Source organism: Pithys albifrons, chromosome 10 (assembly GCF_047495875.1).
Source record: "Pithys albifrons albifrons isolate INPA30051 chromosome 10, PitAlb_v1, whole genome shotgun sequence".
Classification (NCBI taxonomy): domain Eukaryota; kingdom Metazoa; phylum Chordata; class Aves; order Passeriformes; family Thamnophilidae; genus Pithys; species Pithys albifrons.
In genome coordinates, this window is record NC_092467.1 from 16692163 (window position 1) to 16712787 (window position 20625).

Below are 20625 nucleotides of genomic sequence, written 5' to 3' on the forward strand. Positions count from 1 at the left end.
GCGTTCAGTCCAGCTTGCTTTAATGTCTGTTTAGTCTTCCAGACTTATGCTTTCTCTGAATGCATGTGAATCTAAACTCATTAAATTGTAACTGGTATAACAAAAAAGTATGAGTAAGGTGTTTTAAATTTCACAAGTCTAATTGGCAAATCTGATAATAATAATTCTAATAGTTTAAATGGCAGTGTTTGCTTTCTTCTGGTGAAATTGGTGATACTAGATTTTCTGCTGAGGTCATGAATCTGGTTACTAAGCTGTGGCCTCAGCAAAGCAGGGGTGCATTTGTCAGGGTTTTTTAGCAGACACTTTGTCTTCTGTGTGCCAGAACAGAAAAGCATGGGCTACGCTTGCTGAGGTTTGTGCAGAAACGACAAGCATAGCTTGACTGCTAAGATTCTTCTCATATAACTAGGGAATACCTTGGTAAGGAGACAAATCTGAAATGAAAGCGCTGAGTTCATATGATATTAGTGAACATTCTCTCAAGCCAGTAAGCACAATGTGCTGTTGATGAGGATTCGTAATAGACTTTTGAGAAATCCTCCCATGAAATACCTGCTGAATGTTACTGGTTTTTTGAAGAGACTTGTGCATCCAAAAGGCTAAACAAACAATAGCTTTACTTGACAAGGCAAAGTTAAATAATTCTAGAAATGAGGAGAGCACGTAAGGATGTGCTATTGAAAAGAGATTAGCTAACTGCAAGGCCCATGGTGGTTTATTTCTGACAGACACACTGCTTTTTCTATACCAGCTAAATAAAATTTTCCTTTTGCCTTAAGTTTTACAATTTTCATTGAAGTGTTAGTAGTGTTGCACTACAGTTGATGAGCTTTTATGTTGACACCTTTTCCCCATTTGTGTATTTTGGTCAGCAGGGGGCACAGGGATCCTGCTGTCTGGCTTACATGTGTTAAAGGCGCAATCTCTTTTAGGTACTTCTCATTTCAGTCCCTCTATGTGCTGATGCTGTTTAGCTGTCAGTTGAGAGAAATGCACTTCTCCTGTTGTGTGCAGCTCTGCACAGCTTCCCATACAAATGCTGTGACTTGTACAGCTGCACTGGCCTCCATTAAGGTGCCGTGTTGCTTTCAGGAGTTCACTGGACCGAGAAATGTGCACATCATATTTCTGACATACCTGATGTTTCTTGGATACATGTTGTACTTGGGATACAAGTTCACAAAATCCTTGCCTTACCTAAGCAAGCAATCAGGAAAAACAGATGTACAGGAGCTTTGAAATAATGTTCTTACAATGAGTCATCTGTAGTTAAGGAGCAATTTGAATATCCTGGTCATAAACATGCAAACTTTTCTGATTATACTTAGAAAACTCCGAATGCTTTTTCATCAAAAGTGTTTTATGGTAAATGATCTGTAAGTCTGTTTTGTCAGACTTTGGAGAGTTAAATTAACATCCAAAATCTTTCTTTAACATGCATTTTCTTTCCTTTTTTTTTTTCCCATAAATTTCAGAATCAGATCAACTGTAATCATTTACGAAGGGCAGAGCAAGAGGTTAACAACCTACAGGAGAAGGTGCAGTATCTTTCTGCGCAGAACAAAGGACTTCTGGCTCAGCTGAATGAAGCAAAACGTAGACAAGCAGAGATTGAATGCAAGGTAAGCAACATCCTGGATAGACTACTTGGGTGCTAATGTATGTGTATATCATAGTCTTGTCTGCTGTAGTTGGATAGAATTGTGTCTTAACTGAGAAACATAAATCATAAACCAAAAATTCCCCTTACTGATATTGACAACATCATCTTGAATTTACTATCTCACAAAAATTGCTTGAGGTTTTGACAGAACTGCTTCTTTGTGGTCCCACAAAGATAAATTTTAAAGTGTGGTTCTGCTCAGAAAAGTGTCTGTGTGTAATACAAAAAGACACTCTTATACAACAGACTCTTTTAGGTTTTCATTATTCTTGCTCTCTTGCCAGTTTCATTTGTTTCTGGAATTTGTTAGTGGAACCTGAATCTAAAGTGTGGTGAAGAGGTTACTTCTACTGACTCATCAAACTCCATCATGAGCTTTTAGGAAAAAGCCACCGAATCTTAACAAGAAGAAATGGCTTCTGTTAATTTTCTTCTCTGCCATAATCATTAGTCTCCTCCGTAACCATTGGTTTCTGAAGTGCTATTTTTTTAAAGCTTACTGTTTTGTGGGGTTTTTTAATATTCACAATCTTGGTGATATGTCTGTTTCCTGTAACCCATAACTTCTTCCTTTGATTGGGTTTTGATACTGAAGGTGCTCATTAAACTTGTGTACCACACTGAATGAAGACAATTCATGCTTGGGTTATTTCACTATGTGACAAAAATGAAATTTTGATGTTAAAGTGAATTAAAAGTTAAAAAAAGCTGAACTTTAAAGTAGAAAGAGAAACATAGTTATGCTTCTCAGGCAAAAACTTTGCAGTATCACTGTTTTTTTTAATACTAGCTAGGTGTGCAGGAGGCTGGTGTGTCCTGTGGCTATGATGTAAGGAATGTATCACAGGTGTGAAGGGCTGGCCTCCAGCAGGAACAGCAGACTTGTACCTACAGCTCTTCTAGAAGTAGGTTCAGTATCTGTACCTTTACTAAAGGTATTATTGCTGCCACCTTAGATCTGGCCTGAAATACAAGCTGCCCAGAGAGGCTGTGGGGTCTCCTTCTCTGGAGATATTCACAACCCCCCAGGATGCAATTCTGTGCAACCTGCTCCAGGTGAACCTTCTCCAGCAGGGCTTGGACTAGGTGATCTCCAGAGGTCCCTTCCAACCCCAGCCCTTTGGGGATTTTGTGGAAGGCAGATTATAACACACACCCCAAATTGAAATGACAGTACTCCTGTGCAAATACAGGGAATAAAGCTATTTAATATGTTGCTGATATAACAACTTCCTGTTGAGAATCAATGAAGAAAGTTTCAGTAATATTTCAGATAATGTCATGGAGCAATATGACAAGTATTAAGCTTTTGTAGCACTAAATATTTTTGTAAGTTCCATGTCCCATATTCTTAAATCTAGTAAGTTTGTTATTCCAAATTCCATTAGTAGCTGATGTTTGATTATTTTTCCTCTTCCTGTTGTTTCAAGTACTCTGAAATCATGCTCTAGTTTTATTTGTGTCAGTACATCCTGGCTAGGTAGTGATATTTCTACATCAGGAGGTGTCTCAAAAAAGTACAGATCTAGATTTGCAACTCCCCAGTTGTTCTATGTATCAAGAACTGGTACATTGTTTCAGGAGCTTGTATTTTTCTTTCAGAAGATAACTTGAAATGCATAAGCAGAAATTAAAATTTTTTGTAGCAAGTTGCATCTCATACCACCTGTAAGGGCAACTGTTTTCTGTCACTGGTGTGTATTGTTACGTTTTTCCCTTCTTATCGTACTCCTGCTTCTACAGCAAGCACTCAATTTCAAATTGTTCCTTGAAACTCATCACTGATCTTTCTAATCAGTTTTGGTAAAGAATTTACAACTTAAGATCTGTGCCCCCATCCCAGCCGTGTCTTTCCTACCATATCAAGTTCTGTGGTAATTGAGAGCATGCTCTGTTTCAGAGATAAAGCATCAGTGTCATCCAGAGCAACACTATTGACTCATCTCGGATACCAGAGTCAGACCAAGCCGGTCTGTCCTTCAGCTTTCAGTTAAATACATGCAATCCTGTGGACTTGTCGGTTTGCCTTCATTTGAGCAATCATGCAACAGAATTTAGCAAGAATGGCTAAACTTTGGCTAGCACATGATGGATTTCTCTGAAATGGACTCTCCTGATTATAAATACTGTTAATTGGATCCTGTAGGTGATATGCCTCAGTTACAGGAATCTTTTTAAGGCACTCAAACAGCATGCCTTTGAGTAGCTACTATAGACAATGTATAATGGCTTTGATATGTTCAGTTTGTTCTCAGCCATACTGTCTAATGAAGAGTGGTTGAGTATTGTTAGTTTGAAGCACACATTAAAATAACTGAAATACTGGAACTGATTTACAGTAACTGCAGTTTAGTTACACCAGTCTCCCATAGAAGTAGGTGTACCTGAGCCTAGTCTGTCTCTTCCGCAGTTATTTGCTCTCCAGCTGATGGTAGTGCTCACTCAGTATCTAGCACTGCTTTCTCTCTGTGGTTGTACCAGGCTGGTGAAAATATAATATTAATTGTTCTGTGCTCTGAAGTCTTGAGATGATTACACAATTCTATGAGTTAAAATGAAATTTGAGTTCTTTGAGATAGTGTTGGTTCGCACAGCAGTGCAGAGCAGATTTCTCTACAGTTTTGGGTAAAAGCAGTGCACAGTCGTTAATCAGCTGAAACTGGTATTTGTTAGTTTCTATCTGTGACTTCTTTCAGAGCAAAGAAGAAGTGATGGCAGTCCGTCTCCGTGAGGCAGACCGCATTGCAGCTGTGGCAGAGCTCCAGCAGCACATTGCTGAATTGGAAATCCAGGTAACAAGTGATGGCATTAAATGTGTAACTTGATACTGATTGGTTTCTGTACTTTATGGGGGTTTTTCTTCCTCTGCTTCCTTTCCTTATTAACCTACTGTGAATACGAGGCACTGCTTTGCCAAGTGGGACAATGCTATTTTGTTGAATTCCTTAAAAGCAAAGCCTTAAATCTATTGTTTGTGCATATATGTGAACTGTTAATTGCCTCTATACGAGTGCCATGCGAAGGACAACACTGTTTTAACTCTGACTTGGAATTGGTACTTTTACTAATTAATAGATGAAATTGAAAACATCCTGTATTCAAAAAAAGATGCTTACATTTTGTTTCCAGCAACTATTTTTTTCCCATGCTTACTCTGCTGCTATGACCAGTATTGGAGGGTTTATTGTAAAACTCTTATTCCCTTTATGTAAATCTTGAAACTGGAAATGTTTACTGCTACCACATCACTGTAGGATCTGAAGATGCATTCTTTGGCCTCTCTGTTGTTCCTTCCACTTTCAGTTCCTTTTGGAGCTTTACTGTCCCATGAACTTGCTGCTCCCTTGACAAGAAAACCAGAAATTACTGTTCTTTGTATTGTCTTGGCTTGGAGAAGTCATGTTGTCTTCCTGTAGTCTGACCTTTCTGTACTCATATACTGTTGTCCTGTCTGAATTCTGCTGCACGGCTTTTCTTGGTTATTCCTAAGTTATAAGCTAGTTACTCTCTAGTTTACTCTTTTAAAAACTGGTATTGTTGTCTTTCCTCCCTCTGAAATCTTTCCTTTGAGATCATGATTTTATTGTATTATGTCAAACCACCTTTGTCCAATGATTTCTCAACCAGTCATACCTTTCATCTCTTCACATATGGAATGCACAAATACTTTTCATTGAGCTTGCGTAAAGAATATTTGTTGTGTTTTTCTAGTGCAACAGGCACTAAATTTAGTAAAGGAAAAAGCAATAATTTATTTTAATCATATAATGCTTAGATAATGCTGTGATCAGTACATTAGAAATACTTAGATAAGTACAGTAAGCATTGGATACCAGTAAGTTATCATCTTGTAAGATAACCAGAGTAGCTGAGTTTAGATCAATCTTCCACTCATGTTAACATTTTACTAAAAAAAAAAAACCAAAAATAGAGGGGGAAGTGTGAAGGTTGCTTCAAACAATGTGATTTTGTAGGTGAGAAGTCAGCAGTCATTTTGCATTGTTTTACTTCAGCAGAGACTTCAAGTGCCATTGTGCTTCCCTTATTTGACTGATACAGGTCTCCCAAAAAGTAGTCAGGAGCAATTAGCATTATCAAATGGTGAACCCCCTAATGAGCAGTTGGTTTTTTCTGGTTGCTGTCACACAAATTGAATGGTATTCATTTTTTCATGTAAATACATCTAACTTGGTTTTCTGTTGTTTGACTGATGAAACCATCCATGTTCCATCATTTTATAGATCTCTCCTATTCCCTTTCCATATTTCTGCTTAAGAATGTCATGCAGATTTTCACACCACCTTGCCATGAGACATAAAGAGGTGCAGGAACGTAACCTGTTTCATGGTTCTGGCTAATAAATACAAAGATCCCACTGTCCCTGTTTTGTCATGGTATTGCACTGCCTCCTGTTCAGTTGGTTGTCTGCATCATCTCTCCTTCCTTTTCACAATTACAACTTTGTAGGACACAATTTTTAGTTATGTTTTTATTATTGTAGGTTTTTTGTTTCCTACTAAAGTGCATTTCAAGTATTAGTCTTTATGATGTTCTCAGATTATCATCTGTTAATGATTTCTTGATCTTAGTTAAATTCTTGATTTTCTTCACAAATGAGGGTGGCTGTGCTTTCTTTGCACACAGTGCGGAGCATGAGGTCATTCTGTGGCTGGGGTTCGTGTTTCTGATTTGATGAGCTTGCCCTGTTAGGTTTTTGGTGAACTATGGATCTCAAACTTACAGCAGCATGAAAGATAACCTCTTCAGTTGTGACATATGGCCTTTGAATGTGACCTTTATCATATTTAAAACAAAAATGATGTAGTAGAAATAAGTTCCTCTAATGTTAATTTACTCATTTTTGACACTGTAGACATGACTTGAAATGCTTTTATTGGACTGTGATAGATTTACTTTTTTTAGGAGTCTAAGCAGATATTTTTGACCAGTGTGTTTTGCCAGCAAATCAAAACTTCCTTTTTGGGTGCTCATGCTCAAAAGCTTTTGAAACACCTGCAACAAAAAAAGTAATAATGGAGTTGGAAAGCCTGAACTCCCAAGGCTTGTAAACCATAAACATGCAATTGCTAAGAGCTTAAACAAAGCCAATTTTAAGGAAATTGCAAATCTAGTTAACTGTTTCCTCATTGGAGGAAGAGCTGCTTCCCATTCTCATTCTGTTCAGCTTGTTGCTACAATTGTTGTGACCTGATGGGAGGAGCAGAAGGCCTTTTAATAAGGACTTGCCTTAATGACTTGAAATGCAATATTTAATACCATAAATGCCAGTTTTGGAGCATAGATGTCAGTCTTAAAGTACAGATGCACAGAGCATCATGTATAGGTCTGTCATGTTATTTCAAAGCTGATAAAGTGAAGGGAGGAAGTAAACCTACCACATAACCTTCCCTGTTTTTTTGAGGGGCACAGGGCTTTTCTAAGAAGCTCTGGGGGTTCATTGCCAGGTCCACATGGTCCATAGCAAGGCTTAACCTAAGTTGTGTGGTTTTCTTTTAAATGTTCATGTAGGTGTAGGTGCAAGACACTGGTGTTAAATTTGCAACACAGAGTATCACTACTCCCACATAAGAACTGATCTGACATTACACACACAAATGCTAGATTTAAATCACAGTTTCTGGGTCACTCTTAGTTTTGGTTAGTAATAATGATAGAGAAGGAGAAAGAGAATTCTTATCATTCCATAGTAGATGTAATTCTGCAGCAAGTTGTCAGTTTCCTATGATGTTAGGAAGTTATTTTTTAATATATTCTAAATGCTGTTTGTCTTCGTTCAGCATTCAGTTCACAATGCTGAGCTTTTAAACTTCTGTGTAAGCACACTGAAGTGCAATGAGTTGTCCAATGCACGACGGATATTCTGAATCATTCCTTCACAGAAATAACATGTAATTGAAGCATAACTGAAGTTTAACTTACAGTTCACATACCGAAGCCCCAGAAGTAACAAATAAAAATGTTATGTGGAAACAAAGGTTTACTTTGTCAGCATTTGTTTGTTCCTCTATCATCTCTGGTTTTCTCTCTTGCTGGTTCAGCTTATAAAACCCTTGGGAAGAAAACAGAATCACAGAATGGCTTGAATGGGAAAGGACCTTGATGATCATCTATTTCCAAACTCCTGTGGGCAGGGACGCACTCCCCTAAACCAGGTCACTTCACCACCCTCAGTAAAGAACTTCCTAATACCCAATCTGAACCTACTCCCTTTCAGTTTAAAGCCATTCCCCCTTGTCCTGTCACCACATGCTCTTGTCAAAAGCTCTCCTGTAACTGGAAAGGACTCTAAGGTCTCCCCGGAGTCTTCTCCAGGCTGAACAGCCCTAACTCCTTCAGGCTGTCTGCACAGGAGAGGTGCTCCTGCTCTCTGATCATCTTTGTGACCCTCCTCTGGATTTGCTACACCAACTTGATGTCCTTCCAGTGTTGGGGACGCCAGAGCTGGACACGATACCCCAGGTGGGGTTCACCAGAGTGGAGTAGAGGGGCAGAATCCCTTCCCTCAACCTGCTGCCCGTGCAGCTTTTGATGCAGCCCAAGGACAGGGTTGGCTTTCTGACCCCCACCTTGCAACAACCTTCTTTCAGGTACTTGTAGAGAGCAATAAGGTCTCCCCCCAGCCTCCTTTTCTCCAGATTAAACCCCAACTCCCTCAGCTGCTCCTCATAAGACTTACACTCCACTCCCTTCACTAGCTCTGCTGCCCTTCTGTGGACATGCTCCAGCACCTCAATGTCTGTATTGTATTGAGCATCCCAAAACTGAATACAGTATTCAGGGTGCAGGCTCGGCTCACTTTTCCTTCAAAGGTTAGAGCATCACACCCTGTAACTAAATGGCTTTTCCTGGTCAGGTTGCATGCACTCTGATCCTATTTGTCTCATCCTTTTCTAAGATGTAAACAGCCAGAGCTAAGGAATGGATATTGTCTCTGACTAGTCAATCGGCGAAGCTTCAGGTTTGTTTCCTCAGGAAGTTAGTCTTGTTTTCAGCTGAGCTGGTCTGATAGCTTCAAACTGCAGCAAGCAAATATTTCTGGCCTATTACTTAGCAAGTGTTCCTTCTGATTGCAATATGGCCAGTCCTCTTGGTCCACGGGTGTTGGTTTGGGTTTGCACTTGTTCTGTTTGTTTGGTTTTTAAGGCTTTCCCTGGAGCAGTTGAAAGAAGAATAGAAAACTTCAGGCAAGGTTCAATCAGTCACAAGCTACAGTCACTCAGCTGGCTATGGTAAGGAGCGCTTAGGCCAGTGGAAGCGTAGGCAGACTGAGGGAGCAGAGCAGGGCAGCTGTAGTCTCTGCTTGGCAGCTTAATCCCTCTTCCCCCATTGCCTTTCAGGCTTGTAGCTGGCACTGTCCTCTTAAAATTATCCGTGGCTGGTTTGGGTTGGGAGGTATAGAGCATACTTGTAAATATAAAAAACTGGTTTTGTATCTGAGCACTCTTAAATTAAAGAATATCCGTAAGAATTCATTCTTCTTTTTGTTAGGTTGATCTGGACAGGCAGTAACATCACTTCCTCCTGCTGTGTTTCCTGGCATATTCAGAGAATTTTGTCACATTTACCCTATCTCTATGTCAAAGCTGCTTTGAGAGCACCTGCAAAGGAAATCCATGATTGTGCTAGTAATCTCCCCCACAGTTTAAACTTTTAGCACTATTTCGTTAGACTGAAGCCTTTCTATGACCTCTGTTTAATAACTTTTCCAAGTACTGACTGTTGAGTAAAGAAATTGTTTCCATTTTTTCAAATTACAGGAAACCTTTTTTCACTCTTATCAATAGTGGTGTGTGATGTTAGTGATGTGTTTTTTGAAAGTCTAGAATGAGTCACTGTAAAGTCACTGAAAGGACACTAGTTACCACATTTACCCTTCTGAATATACTTCATTTACATTTTTAATGCAGTATCTTTTGCCACAGGGTAAGAATTTTAAAGTCTCCCCTGAAAAGAGGCTAAGACAAGTTGTTACCAAGTAAATATTTCTAAGTTCAGAAAAAATCAAATCACGGATGTCAGGGAAACATCCTGTCTTCAGTCAATTTTAGTAAAGATGATACACTGTTATCTAAGGAACAGCAACTCTCTAGTGTGCCTGAATTTTGGCTGCCTACAAACCCGTTTTTTGTTTTTAGGTTTACAGTTACGAAAGTGAAAACAATCCTAGATGTTTTCTTATTATTTAAAATGGCTTATTTTCTTGTTGATGTGTATTTCTTTTCCTACTCTGATGTGATAATTTAGTGTTTTAGGAAACTTTATGCTTGTACTCCTCTTGGGATGAAACACCTGCAATTGAAATTTGATTACACTGATCTTCTGTATCTTTGGTTGAGCAGCAAAAGCAGGCTTAAGGCCTCCAGTGTTTGTTGTCTAAAACCTTTTTTATTGTGAATACTGAACTGATTTGGGGAGGGCATTATACAGTAGTGATGATTTCAGGTATTTTAAAACAGCATTCTGTGAAGGAGTCTGTCCCTGCACTCTTGTGTTGCCAGCTGGACATCCTGGGCTGATGCGGATTGAGTTTGAAAGTCTCCTTGTGCTCAGTAGTTCTCAGTAGGCATCAGGTGTTTCCTGAGACTGCGGCTGCTTTGGAAGATGTTCTTCTCCTGGAAAGCCAGACAAAGGAGGACTGAAGTATGAGATCAAAACCATGAGTCTCAGCTGATACTTGTTGATGGGCAGAATTTTTCCTCATTCTAATGAGCAAATTTTTGGGATATAGATTTTTCTTCTCAGGAACTCTCAGTGTAACTCTTGTATGTGCAGAAGTACAGTCACTCCAGTACTTCACAGCAGGATAAGGGAGGTGAGAGCTTCCAAAACTGTGAAGGGGCCTAAGTGAGTTCTGTTTAGCAGCAGGTTTTTTTGATCTATAGCGCTCATTTCCTGCTTCACTGCCCTTGCTACTCCCACTAATGTACACACACAACCTCTGGGGCAGGGGACTGGATCGTGTTCTGGCTGTGTGCACTGTTACAGGCACCAGTCCCTTGAGTGCAGGTGATACTTTGCCACCAGGCTGTTTGTTTCCCTGTTACAGGGGTTTCTAACCCTGGTACTGCTGATGGAGCTGCTCTGTTGGAGAGACTCGAAGACTGGGAGGAGTCCTTAATCTTCAAAAGCAGTGAAATTGTAATGAAGCATCTTTATTACAATGTAACACCAATTAGCATTTCTTTTCTAAAACCCTTTGGGAAGAGGAGATGGGCACTGCAGTTGTGCCAATATGCAGAAGCAGCATCCCAGGGATGTGTAGGTAGAGGGGTTTGTTCACATGTGACTGCAGGGTGTTTTAATCAAATTCCTAGATTCTAGAATGGGCCAGCTTTCATTATTTTGCAATTCTGATAATACACTTTGCTTATTGCTATTTTATCTGACTTTTTCTGTATATATTAATTTTAGATGTAAAATGGCTATTAATTGCCTAGACACCAGCTATTCTTTGTGTCATGGCCTCTCCAGTTACCACAGATTTTCTCTAATAGTGCTCCCTCTCAAAATAACCCAAACGAAACCGGCAACCCACATCCTATGTGCATAATTCTAGATTTAAAAAATAAAGCATGAAAAAAATTTTACTGCTTATGCTATTTCCTCTGAAGGTGCAATGTTCATACCTTAAAGACTTCTAAATTGTAAGTGAAGTCTTAACATTAAGTTTTGAACCTGTACAGTTGGTCTGAGTTATTTCCCCAGAAGTACAAAGTTGCTCAGTAGTACAAAACTATTCAAGTACAGTATAAAGGCAATGCAGAGTGAAATGTTCACTTCCTACTAAATGCTACAATAGGAAGCATTAAATGAAAATAAGCCACGGGAAGTCAATTTAATTTTTCCTGTGTTGGTGGGACTGTCTAGTAACTAGTGGTATGGCCTCACCTTGAGACTGTGTGCAGTTCTGGGCCCCACGGTTTCAGAAGGACATGAAGGCCCTTGAATGTGTCCAGGCAAGGGCAATAAAGCTGATGAAAGGGCTGGAAAGAAGGTCCTGCGAGGAGTGGCTGAGGAAGCTGGGCTTGTTTAGTATGGAGAAAAGGAGGCTGAGGTGCCTTCAGTGCCGAATATAACTTCCTGAGGAGGGGAAGAGTGGAGGGAAGTGCTGACCTCTTATCCCTGGTATCCAGTGATAGCACATGTGGGAATGGTTCAAAGTTGCACCACGAGAGGTTCAGACTGGACTTTAGGAAGCATTTCTTTACAGAGAGTGTGGTCAAACACTGGAACAGGCTGTCTAGAGCTAGTCGATGCCCCGAGCCTGTCAGTGTTTGAGACATTTGGACAATGCCCCTAACAGGCTTTAGCTTGACCAGCCCTGAATTGGTCAGGCTGTTGGATTAGATGGTCACTGTATGTTCCTTCCAACCGAAATAGTCCATGCTATTGTGAGGAAGTCAGATCAGTTTGGAGCCAGAACATAAGAAAATGCAATTTAATGGAAACAAACACTTTGATTTTTAGGTACTAAGAAAAAAATTTGCAAATTAAAGCCAGGTTAAGAATATCAAAGAGCCTTTAGCAGGGCTGTCAGCTCCCTTTCTGTCTTGATGGTTTTGCAGAAGATGGGGTTTATGTCTTATGCCCTTGAGTACCCTTATCATTTAAGAAAGTTGAGATTAATTTAGTTTAGCTGTGAAAGACTTGCCAAATGAATCCATCCTAATGGCATGTGTTTTCCAGAATGTCTGCATGGCTTAACACTTGAAGCAAGAAACTAGTGATAATAATATTAGGATTGACAAAAAAGAAGGTTCTAAAAAATGTTGTGAATTTGGGCTCTGTCCTTCCCAGCTGCTGGGGTTGTACCATGGCGAGTCCTTTGGGCAAGTAGCCCTCTGTTCCCTTACTTAAGTTATCCTTTGATCTTGCTAAGTTGGGCTTCCATCTGCAATAGCTGGTTCTTAGGCTGAGGCTGGACAAGGCTTAATCCATAAAAGTCTGATTTCTTCTTGGCTGAGCCTACAACCCTTTGAACGTATTCTGATGGACCCTTAGGAGGAGAAATGAATTATCTGTTCTTTAGAGTGTTTCCAAAATGATGGCAGCAGTAGAACGGGAAGAATGAAAACCACTCATCTTCAGAGAAGGAAATGAATAACAGAAGGCTAGTAGTTATTCCTGGAAGATCATTTTCTTAGTTGCCCTGCAGTATATCAGCTAAATAAATCCAACAGCCATATCCTGCAGACAGTGGGCTGAAGATGAAATCTGAAAGAATCCATCAGTGTTATTGTCTAAGGTCCTTATTTTTTTTTCCAGTTCCATTCAGTACCTGTTGCAGTTTCACTTCTCAGTTCTGTCCTGCTTTCATGTCACTTACAACCGAGCTAACTCCATGTCCCTCTTTCTTGGCCAAGTTTAATTTGGATTCTGAACAAAGAACAAATGGTAACTCTAACATTAGTGTCAGTTGCCTCATGTCTAGATCAGTCTCAAGAGTTAAGAATTATGTAACATGGTGTTATATTTGAAACAGCAAAATCCAACCTGAAGCTGCCTGAGCTTTAAGCTACTCCTGAAACATGAGCATAAAATTATTTGCACAGTTCCCATGTGAGCAGATAATTGTTTGGATCATGAGTGTGCCTGCTGTGCGGGGGCTTTGACCATTCACAGTGATGTATTAGCTGTGTTTTGGCACTAATCGAGTGGCATCTCGAATTGTGACGTACGAGTGCGAGTCTAATCTGCACGGGGACAGAATATGGGGTTTGTTTTGCATTGGTGGAAGTCCTCATGATCTCAAGATGCACACCTACTGACCATAACAGATACCACACTCTCGTTAAAAGAGACTCTAGGATGATATCATTTGATAAAAATGTAAGCAGTAAGTTTTTATGATAATCAGGAAGTAATAGATAATGTACAATCTAGGGTGGCTTGAGAAGCAAATCGAGAACTGCAGAATTCTGGGGAGGAAGGTTTCTGTCTCTGTGACACACACCAACAGATAGTAGGGAAAGCTGTTAAAATTGCTTCTGGTCACATTAAAAGGAACTGCCATGTTTTTTCCTGCCAACAATTCTACTGTTTGAATTTTGTCAAGCCACCCTAATGAGAAACTACTGTTAAACAATATTATCACCAAATTTAAGTTCCTCACATTAAAATTTGCCTCTGATTTCACTGGAAAGTGAAACAATTTATCAGATCATAGTAGTACTTTGTACTTGTATGGAAATGTATGTATTGATGAGAAATATTAATCTCTTTTCACACTTTTAAAGTATGTTGGACAACTTAAAAATCATAATCTGACAGAAAAAAATTAATTTTTTTTTGTTCATCTGAAATATGTAAGCTTTCGTAAAGCTGTCTACGTGGTATTTATTCTCTAAATTAGATGATTTGGTTAAAAATGAAAATATGTTTTAATGCTATAGTGTCTGACCCCTGCATGTTTTCCAGTTGTTTGCTACTGCACCTACATGATTGTCTTTAAAAGATAATGGCAGGATCAACTTGGTTTATTTAAAAAAAAAAGACTATCTTTTCTATTGCTCAGAGATGAACAGCAGCTGTGAAGAAGACTCTGACACCTTGTCCTTAATTTTTTTCTATGTTGTCCTTCCAATTTATCCACTGCAGATGGACTTCGCAGCTTTTAGAACATGAACTTATTTAATTAGAAATATATGATTTCTGTTGCAGCCAGTTAAAAATATCAGCCTCTGATCTCTAGCATTTTGAATGCTGCAAGAGGAAGTTACAGCATGACCTTTTTAAAAGTATCTTTGTAGAAAATCACATTACAGGGTTCCTTTTTTTTGTGCTAAATGCATTTTTATGAATTGTCAGCTCTACAAAATCTGTAGTTCTGAAAGGAAAACTGAAACTTACTTGCCTTTCACTAAAAATGGGGATCTTGCAAACCAGGTTTATGCCCTGTGTGCAGCTCCAACTGACTGTAGCTAGAGTCAGTTCTTCATTAACAAATAAATATACTTGTCAAATTATTCTGTGATATCTGCATTAAACTTTACGGTGTTATTTTTGGAATAAAAAGTAACAATAAAACCACTTAAATGTAACAAAAGTGTGTCATTCCCCCCCCCATATGGTTTACACAGACAGCTTGCAGCTGTTTGTGGAGTGCCAAACCCAACCTGCTCGTTGCTGCTCGTGCTGTTGGTTTGTACTGCCTTACCTTGGGAGCACCTGTTTCATGTCCCCGGTGCACCCATTTCAGTGTAAGCTCAGCTGTTTGTTACACTTCTGTTTTAGAAGGGCAATGACACCTTTGTTCTAGATGTGCTAAAACCTCGCTTTACTCTTGCTTTTTGATATTGTAGTATATGGTGTCAGAGTAATTTAGAGTAATAAAGAGTAATTTTAATTATATAGGACAGGAATTCTTAGTAATATTGTGAATATTAGTATTGTGTGGGCGTGAATTTGGCCATAGGTTACTTTGGAAACTAGGCTCAATATGGAATTATGCGTTAAAGGATCTTGTGCATTCTTGTTACAGATTATGTGAATAGTGAATATGGAAAACTTATTTTTCAAGTAATATAGTAATGCATACCTTGCTGCAAGAAAAACAAAGCCTGAAAATAGAGATACTGCTTTAATATTGTCAACACTAAGAGTGCTCTGGGTTGTTCTCTTCACTCAGCCAAAGAGTTTGGAAGGCGGCAAACTGTCCCTCCTCACAGTTCTGTCCTGGGGTTGATATTTCAGAGGGGTGTTTTGAAGGAACCTCTCAACTAAAGTTTTTTGTCTTGGAATTTGAGGAACAGTTAACACCTTTCATTCTAAAAGATATTTAACTTCTGTTTGCAAATGATTTCCAACTTGGCTGTTGTTGAAGTTAACTATTTGCTTTCTTCAAGGAACTAGCTTCTGTTTGGACAAAAATATGCAGATAATTAAGATTTTTTAATATACTGTATCTCTGAATAATTTGAATATGATTCCTTTGTTAAACCAAAACAGAAAGAAGAAGGAAAATTTCAAGGACAGCTTAATAAATCTGATTCTAACCAGTACATCAGAGAACTGAAAGATCAGATAGCTGAGCTGCATCATGAGGTAAGTGATAAAGTACTGCAATCTCTGATCACTTGTACCTTTTGTCCTTTCACCTGTAGCAGGTTTTGCTTATTTAATAGTTATTACATCTGCAGTACCTGATTTTGCCAAAGTACATTATTTTAAATTAATGTAATAATACCCTTATACATGAATCTTTCCTTTATCCTGGGATGTAAAAGAATAAAAAACTGGTTAGTTACATGATCTGCCATTAAATGAGATCAGCATTTATGTTCCATCTTGGGATTTTTTCTTAATTTCATGAGTCGATCATATTTGTGTTGCATCTACTGCCCCTTTATGTCTTTATTTGCTACAACTATTAAGACTACTACAGTTAGAAACTAAATGGCATTTGTTCAAGTAGAAGAGTCCATATGCAGATTTTCTAGTTCTTGCTGTTGCAAGGATGAATTTTATGTGGTAGTATACTGAGATTGCTTAAAAAAAAAAAAAAAGGGATGCTTGCTTAATATCAGTTAACAGATTTTTAAGTTTTAAACGGCCAAAACCTTCAACCTATGAAATTTCTGTCTTCAAACTTCCTTGCTCTAATAGTTGTAGTAACTTTCTGTTAAAAACATCAGAAGGTCTTGAAACTGAGATGGCTTATGTAACTGCCATGCTCACTGGCTCATTTCAGTTCATCCTGCATTGTGAAGAAATGTCTTTACCTAATACAAGTGTGTGCAAAATGCCCAGTCATCTTGGCATTATAGTCTGCTTTTGTTTCAATAGTCTTTTAATACACAGCTCTGAGAGTGTTGCTTAAAACCATAGTAGCACAGAGCAATTCCCCCTAATTACTTTTTTGTTACCTTTTTGCTTTTGTTAAATAAATACATCCTTTCTTTAAGTGTAGATAGTGTTTTCATAACAATCTTAGTACATTCAACCTTTTAGGGTCAATGCTTGGAAGTTATAATACAATCAAGGATCTTAGAATGCTGTCATATGCTACAGATTGCTGTGCTATAGATTGAAGATTAGTCTCTCAGGCCATCAGTCCAGCACCTTTACCAATCACTAAGCTCACCTTAAAACAGATTAAAAAATCAATAACCTGGCTTTTTCCATTAAAGCACTCTAACTAGCTTGCTTTGTTCCTTATGAGAAAGAAAGTTGTTTGTAGAATTCACAGAAAGCCCGTTATTTAGTGTGTTTTTGCACTATGAATAAATAAGGCACTGTTCTGGCATTTTCCTCCGCTCAGTGTAGGTTGAAAAGGTAAGACAAACTGCTTTGGAGGGAAAGTAGAATTGGTGTTGGAAAGCTGTTGCATAATTTTCTCAATACAATCATTTGTTACATGCCTGTCTGAGTAACTACTGTCATGACGGCAGACAATATTGTACGTGTTTAATGTGTGTCAGTTAATGTGAACAAGTTGGAATGAAGACAGGGTTTGTTAGCTCACAGAACAATGACAATTCTCAGTCCTACCAGTGATTCTTAAACAGTTCAGTCTAGACAAATCTTTATTAGCATTTCAATTTGACTGGAAGAAAATACCAGCTATGAAGATCGTGAATTTCAACAACAGCAGAGTTTGAATAATTCCATGTCAAAGACCACTTCTCTTCCAGATGTTTGGGGGGGGGTGGCTTAATTTTTGATTTCCAAACTAGGTAAACACTATAGGAACAAAGTCATTCTAGGATACATAGAAACATTAAGAAAAAACTATCTGACTTGATAATCTTGCAGGTCTTTTCTGACCTTAGTGATTCCACAATTTTATGAAACTCTGTATGTAGTAGACATGTTCTACCCTGGTAGCATTCTGAATGTTTCCTTACACAGACTTTCTTAAAGCCTTATGTAAGCCTTTGTTTATGAATGACTTTTTTTTCCTTCCTCCCTTACTGTTATATATCTATTTGTCTAGTTTTTAAATAAAAAATTAAGAGGGGAAAGTTGTGTTTCCTGCAGCGTTTCCTTAAAAAGCAAAATCTGTATATTGCACTGTAGTGCCTTCATGTATACATTCATTAATGACTATGTTCTTTGCTTTTTTGGCTGGCTGATTTTTTATTCTACTTCTGCAAAAGCTAAAAGAAACGTTACACGTTTGCAAATTCATCTTCCTGAAGATAGGGTGATGGTGTATGTGACATGCTGACCACAACCTCCCAACTGGTTAGCATGTAGAAGGCACTGGAAAAGGAACAGAGCTCTTGGTGACTGTATGGTTACCCTCTAATATATTGTAACTGTGTATAAACTGGACATAAATGCAAATGTTAACTAATGCAAAAGTTATAATTTAAGGTAGTAGTTGGACAGGTACATGTGAAACAAGATTACATGTCTCGGCATGGCCATCAGAGTTGATTCTGCTTATTTAACCTCTTTTTTTCTCTCTAGTGTTGTGTATTTACAGATGTTTACACCAGAAGAATTGTAGGTTCTCCATCTGAAGGAGGAAGCAAAATAATGACCAAACCTATACTGAATTCAAATAACTGCAGACCGAGTCCATATTCTGTCTGTGTATAATCTGAATGTGTGTGTTTCTGTGTCAGTGGAACCTGGAGAAGCGACATTACTTTAACTCTACCCTGTGATATGGTCCATCTCATGGCAATGGTACCAAGATGTGGCCACAGCACAATCCATCCTAACTGCAGGGTTCTGGTGAAAGGTTTGCTGTTCCTCAGTGTGTGAAGCCAGGGCAGTAGCCAGGGACAGGGCAAAGTTCAGAGTTCAGGTGTTTCTCTCACCCGTTCCAGTGGTAATCTGTGTCAGCTACATATAGGAACTCTGCATGTAGGTTCAGATGATTAATCAATGGACTCAAATTACAAAGGGTAATGGGCTGGACATTTTCAAAAGTATAAACAAAATTCTTTAAAAATAAAATTATTTTTGGTCATTTTTTCTGAGCTCAAAATTTTGCATGTGTCTTAAATATAGTGCAGCTTGCAGCCTAAAGGATAAGTTTCAGCTGCTTTTTTTACTTGTCCAGGAATAGTAATGGTACAGTCAGTCTTCAAATAATATAAGAAGACTTATTTGTACTAAATTCAAGTTGTGTTTCTGTTACTGAATTAAACTGCACATGCTGAAAATTGGTAGTATGGCACCCAAAACTGAACCAAAGAGGCACAGAGCTATTAAATGTACAACATAAAAAAGAACAAATAAAAAAAGACTATGCCTTTTTTCTTACCTTTCAAATAAAGTAAAATAACTATAAATGGAATTACTAAATTGGATTTTTGACTTGTTCTAACAAGCTGCCTTGCCTGATTCCTTTTATACCTAACCAGAGGACTTCTGTAGCATGGTACACTGAATTGTATATTGACTACTTCACAGTAGGTCTTAAATTTGTATTTTATGACCTTCTCTTCAGAAGAGCAAACAGGCAAAACGTGGAGCTTTGCGAACACTGTACCAAGTTGTTGTAGACTTGTGCTCTGAACTCTAGACTCCTGTAAGCTTCTGGGCTAGTGGTGAATGCAGCAGTGTTAGGGTAACAGTTGGACTCCAGTCTTAGAGGTCTTTTCCAACCTTAACAATTCCATGATTCCATGCACATTATCCTCAATCTACTTAGTGCATCTCTTTATTTGCAGTAACTTGAACAACCAAACATGGGTTAGAATCTAAATACTGAGTGTCATTTACAATGTTATGTAAAATAGTGAATTAATTCTTAAATTCAAACCATAACTTTCCTCAGAGATCAAACACATGTAAATCAATTATTATTAACTTGCATTTTTAACTTTAGTTAATACACATCAGGTTTTATATTCATTCCCTAGAAAGTTACTGACAGCTATCCTTTCATCTTTTACACAACCTGTCAACATTCAAAGATCAGCTGATGCATAATGAAAGGATACTCAGACTGCAGTATGTTAGTTAGCCAGTAGCTAATCCTGTGATAGGTTGTGTATATTTAATGCTGTACTTCCTTTCTTGCTTTGTTGGGCACAAAGTTGTTAGGTGGTTGTGACTTATGACTTTATTGTTGAAGGCTGAAACTAGTGTGAAAACCTGAAATGCTGAGGATCATCACAAACAGGAAGTCATGATGTAAACTTATTTGAGAGTTTTTAGTATGCACTAGACTTGGATACCCTGTTTGCCTTTTCAGAAATTTGTGTCCGATTGCCATTTGTTCTTTTTGTTAGTTGAAATACTTCCACCTGCATTTTCTTTCTTCCTCCATTTCCCTTCTGTGCTTAAAGCTGTCTCTACAGTATTGTTGACTTCTGGCTTCATGGGATTTTAAAGTAAAATGCTTTCCCATTGTGCAGCCCCAACAGGCTGCAGCTTCTGTGAAGCAACTTATGTTACTTTTGTCAGTAAGTACAGAAGCTTGGCTGCCCTGTCTTTGGCACAGGAGAAATAAGGTCTAGTGAGCTCTGTATTCTGTCACTTGACCTTCCAGTTAATGTGCTTTAACTGATGTAACATAAATGGCATGAGTATACAGATGCTGCAAGATTTGTAATGTGGTTATAAACTCTCAGGCTGCACAAGGAGTGCTGGTAGTTCACACAAGTTGCCTTTGATTAGACACCAAAATGGTAAGTGAAAGCAACTTTTGTGGAACGTTTTTACTGTTCAAGAGCGTATCCCACTCAGTGGGTAGTACTGGAGTAAAGCTGTTAACCAGTGTGGAAATGAATAGATTGCAAGTTTGGACTGTTATAAGTTTCCATTAAGTAAATGTTTAAGAAGGTTTCAGAAAAGCTAAGATGAATCTTGAACAAGTTGTTACTTTTTTCAACACAAATCACATACTGGGGAAACAAGGAGGAGCTTGTTTGTACTTTTTCATTTTAATTCAAACTGAGTGGAATTAAATGATTTATAAACTACTGAAGTTCTGCATTTCATGCACTACCCCTCTATATGTGCAGTCACTTTATATA

The 20625-nt window shown here is 38.4% G+C and overlaps 1 protein-coding gene across 7 annotated transcripts in view; it reads left to right on the top strand.

Moving 5' to 3' along the window:
• The window catches only part of EVI5 (ecotropic viral integration site 5), a 79242-nt gene that overhangs the window by 43397 nt on the left and 15220 nt on the right, over positions 1 to 20625 (top strand). For all 7 annotated transcript variants that reach the window (XM_071565812.1, XM_071565817.1, XM_071565813.1 and 4 more), the window contains 3 exons: positions 1479 to 1625; positions 4363 to 4458; positions 15635 to 15730. In XM_071565812.1, the coding sequence (XP_071421913.1) occupies positions 1479 to 1625; positions 4363 to 4458; positions 15635 to 15730 (339 nt within the window). The remainder of the gene's footprint in view (positions 1 to 1478; positions 1626 to 4362; positions 4459 to 15634; positions 15731 to 20625) is intronic.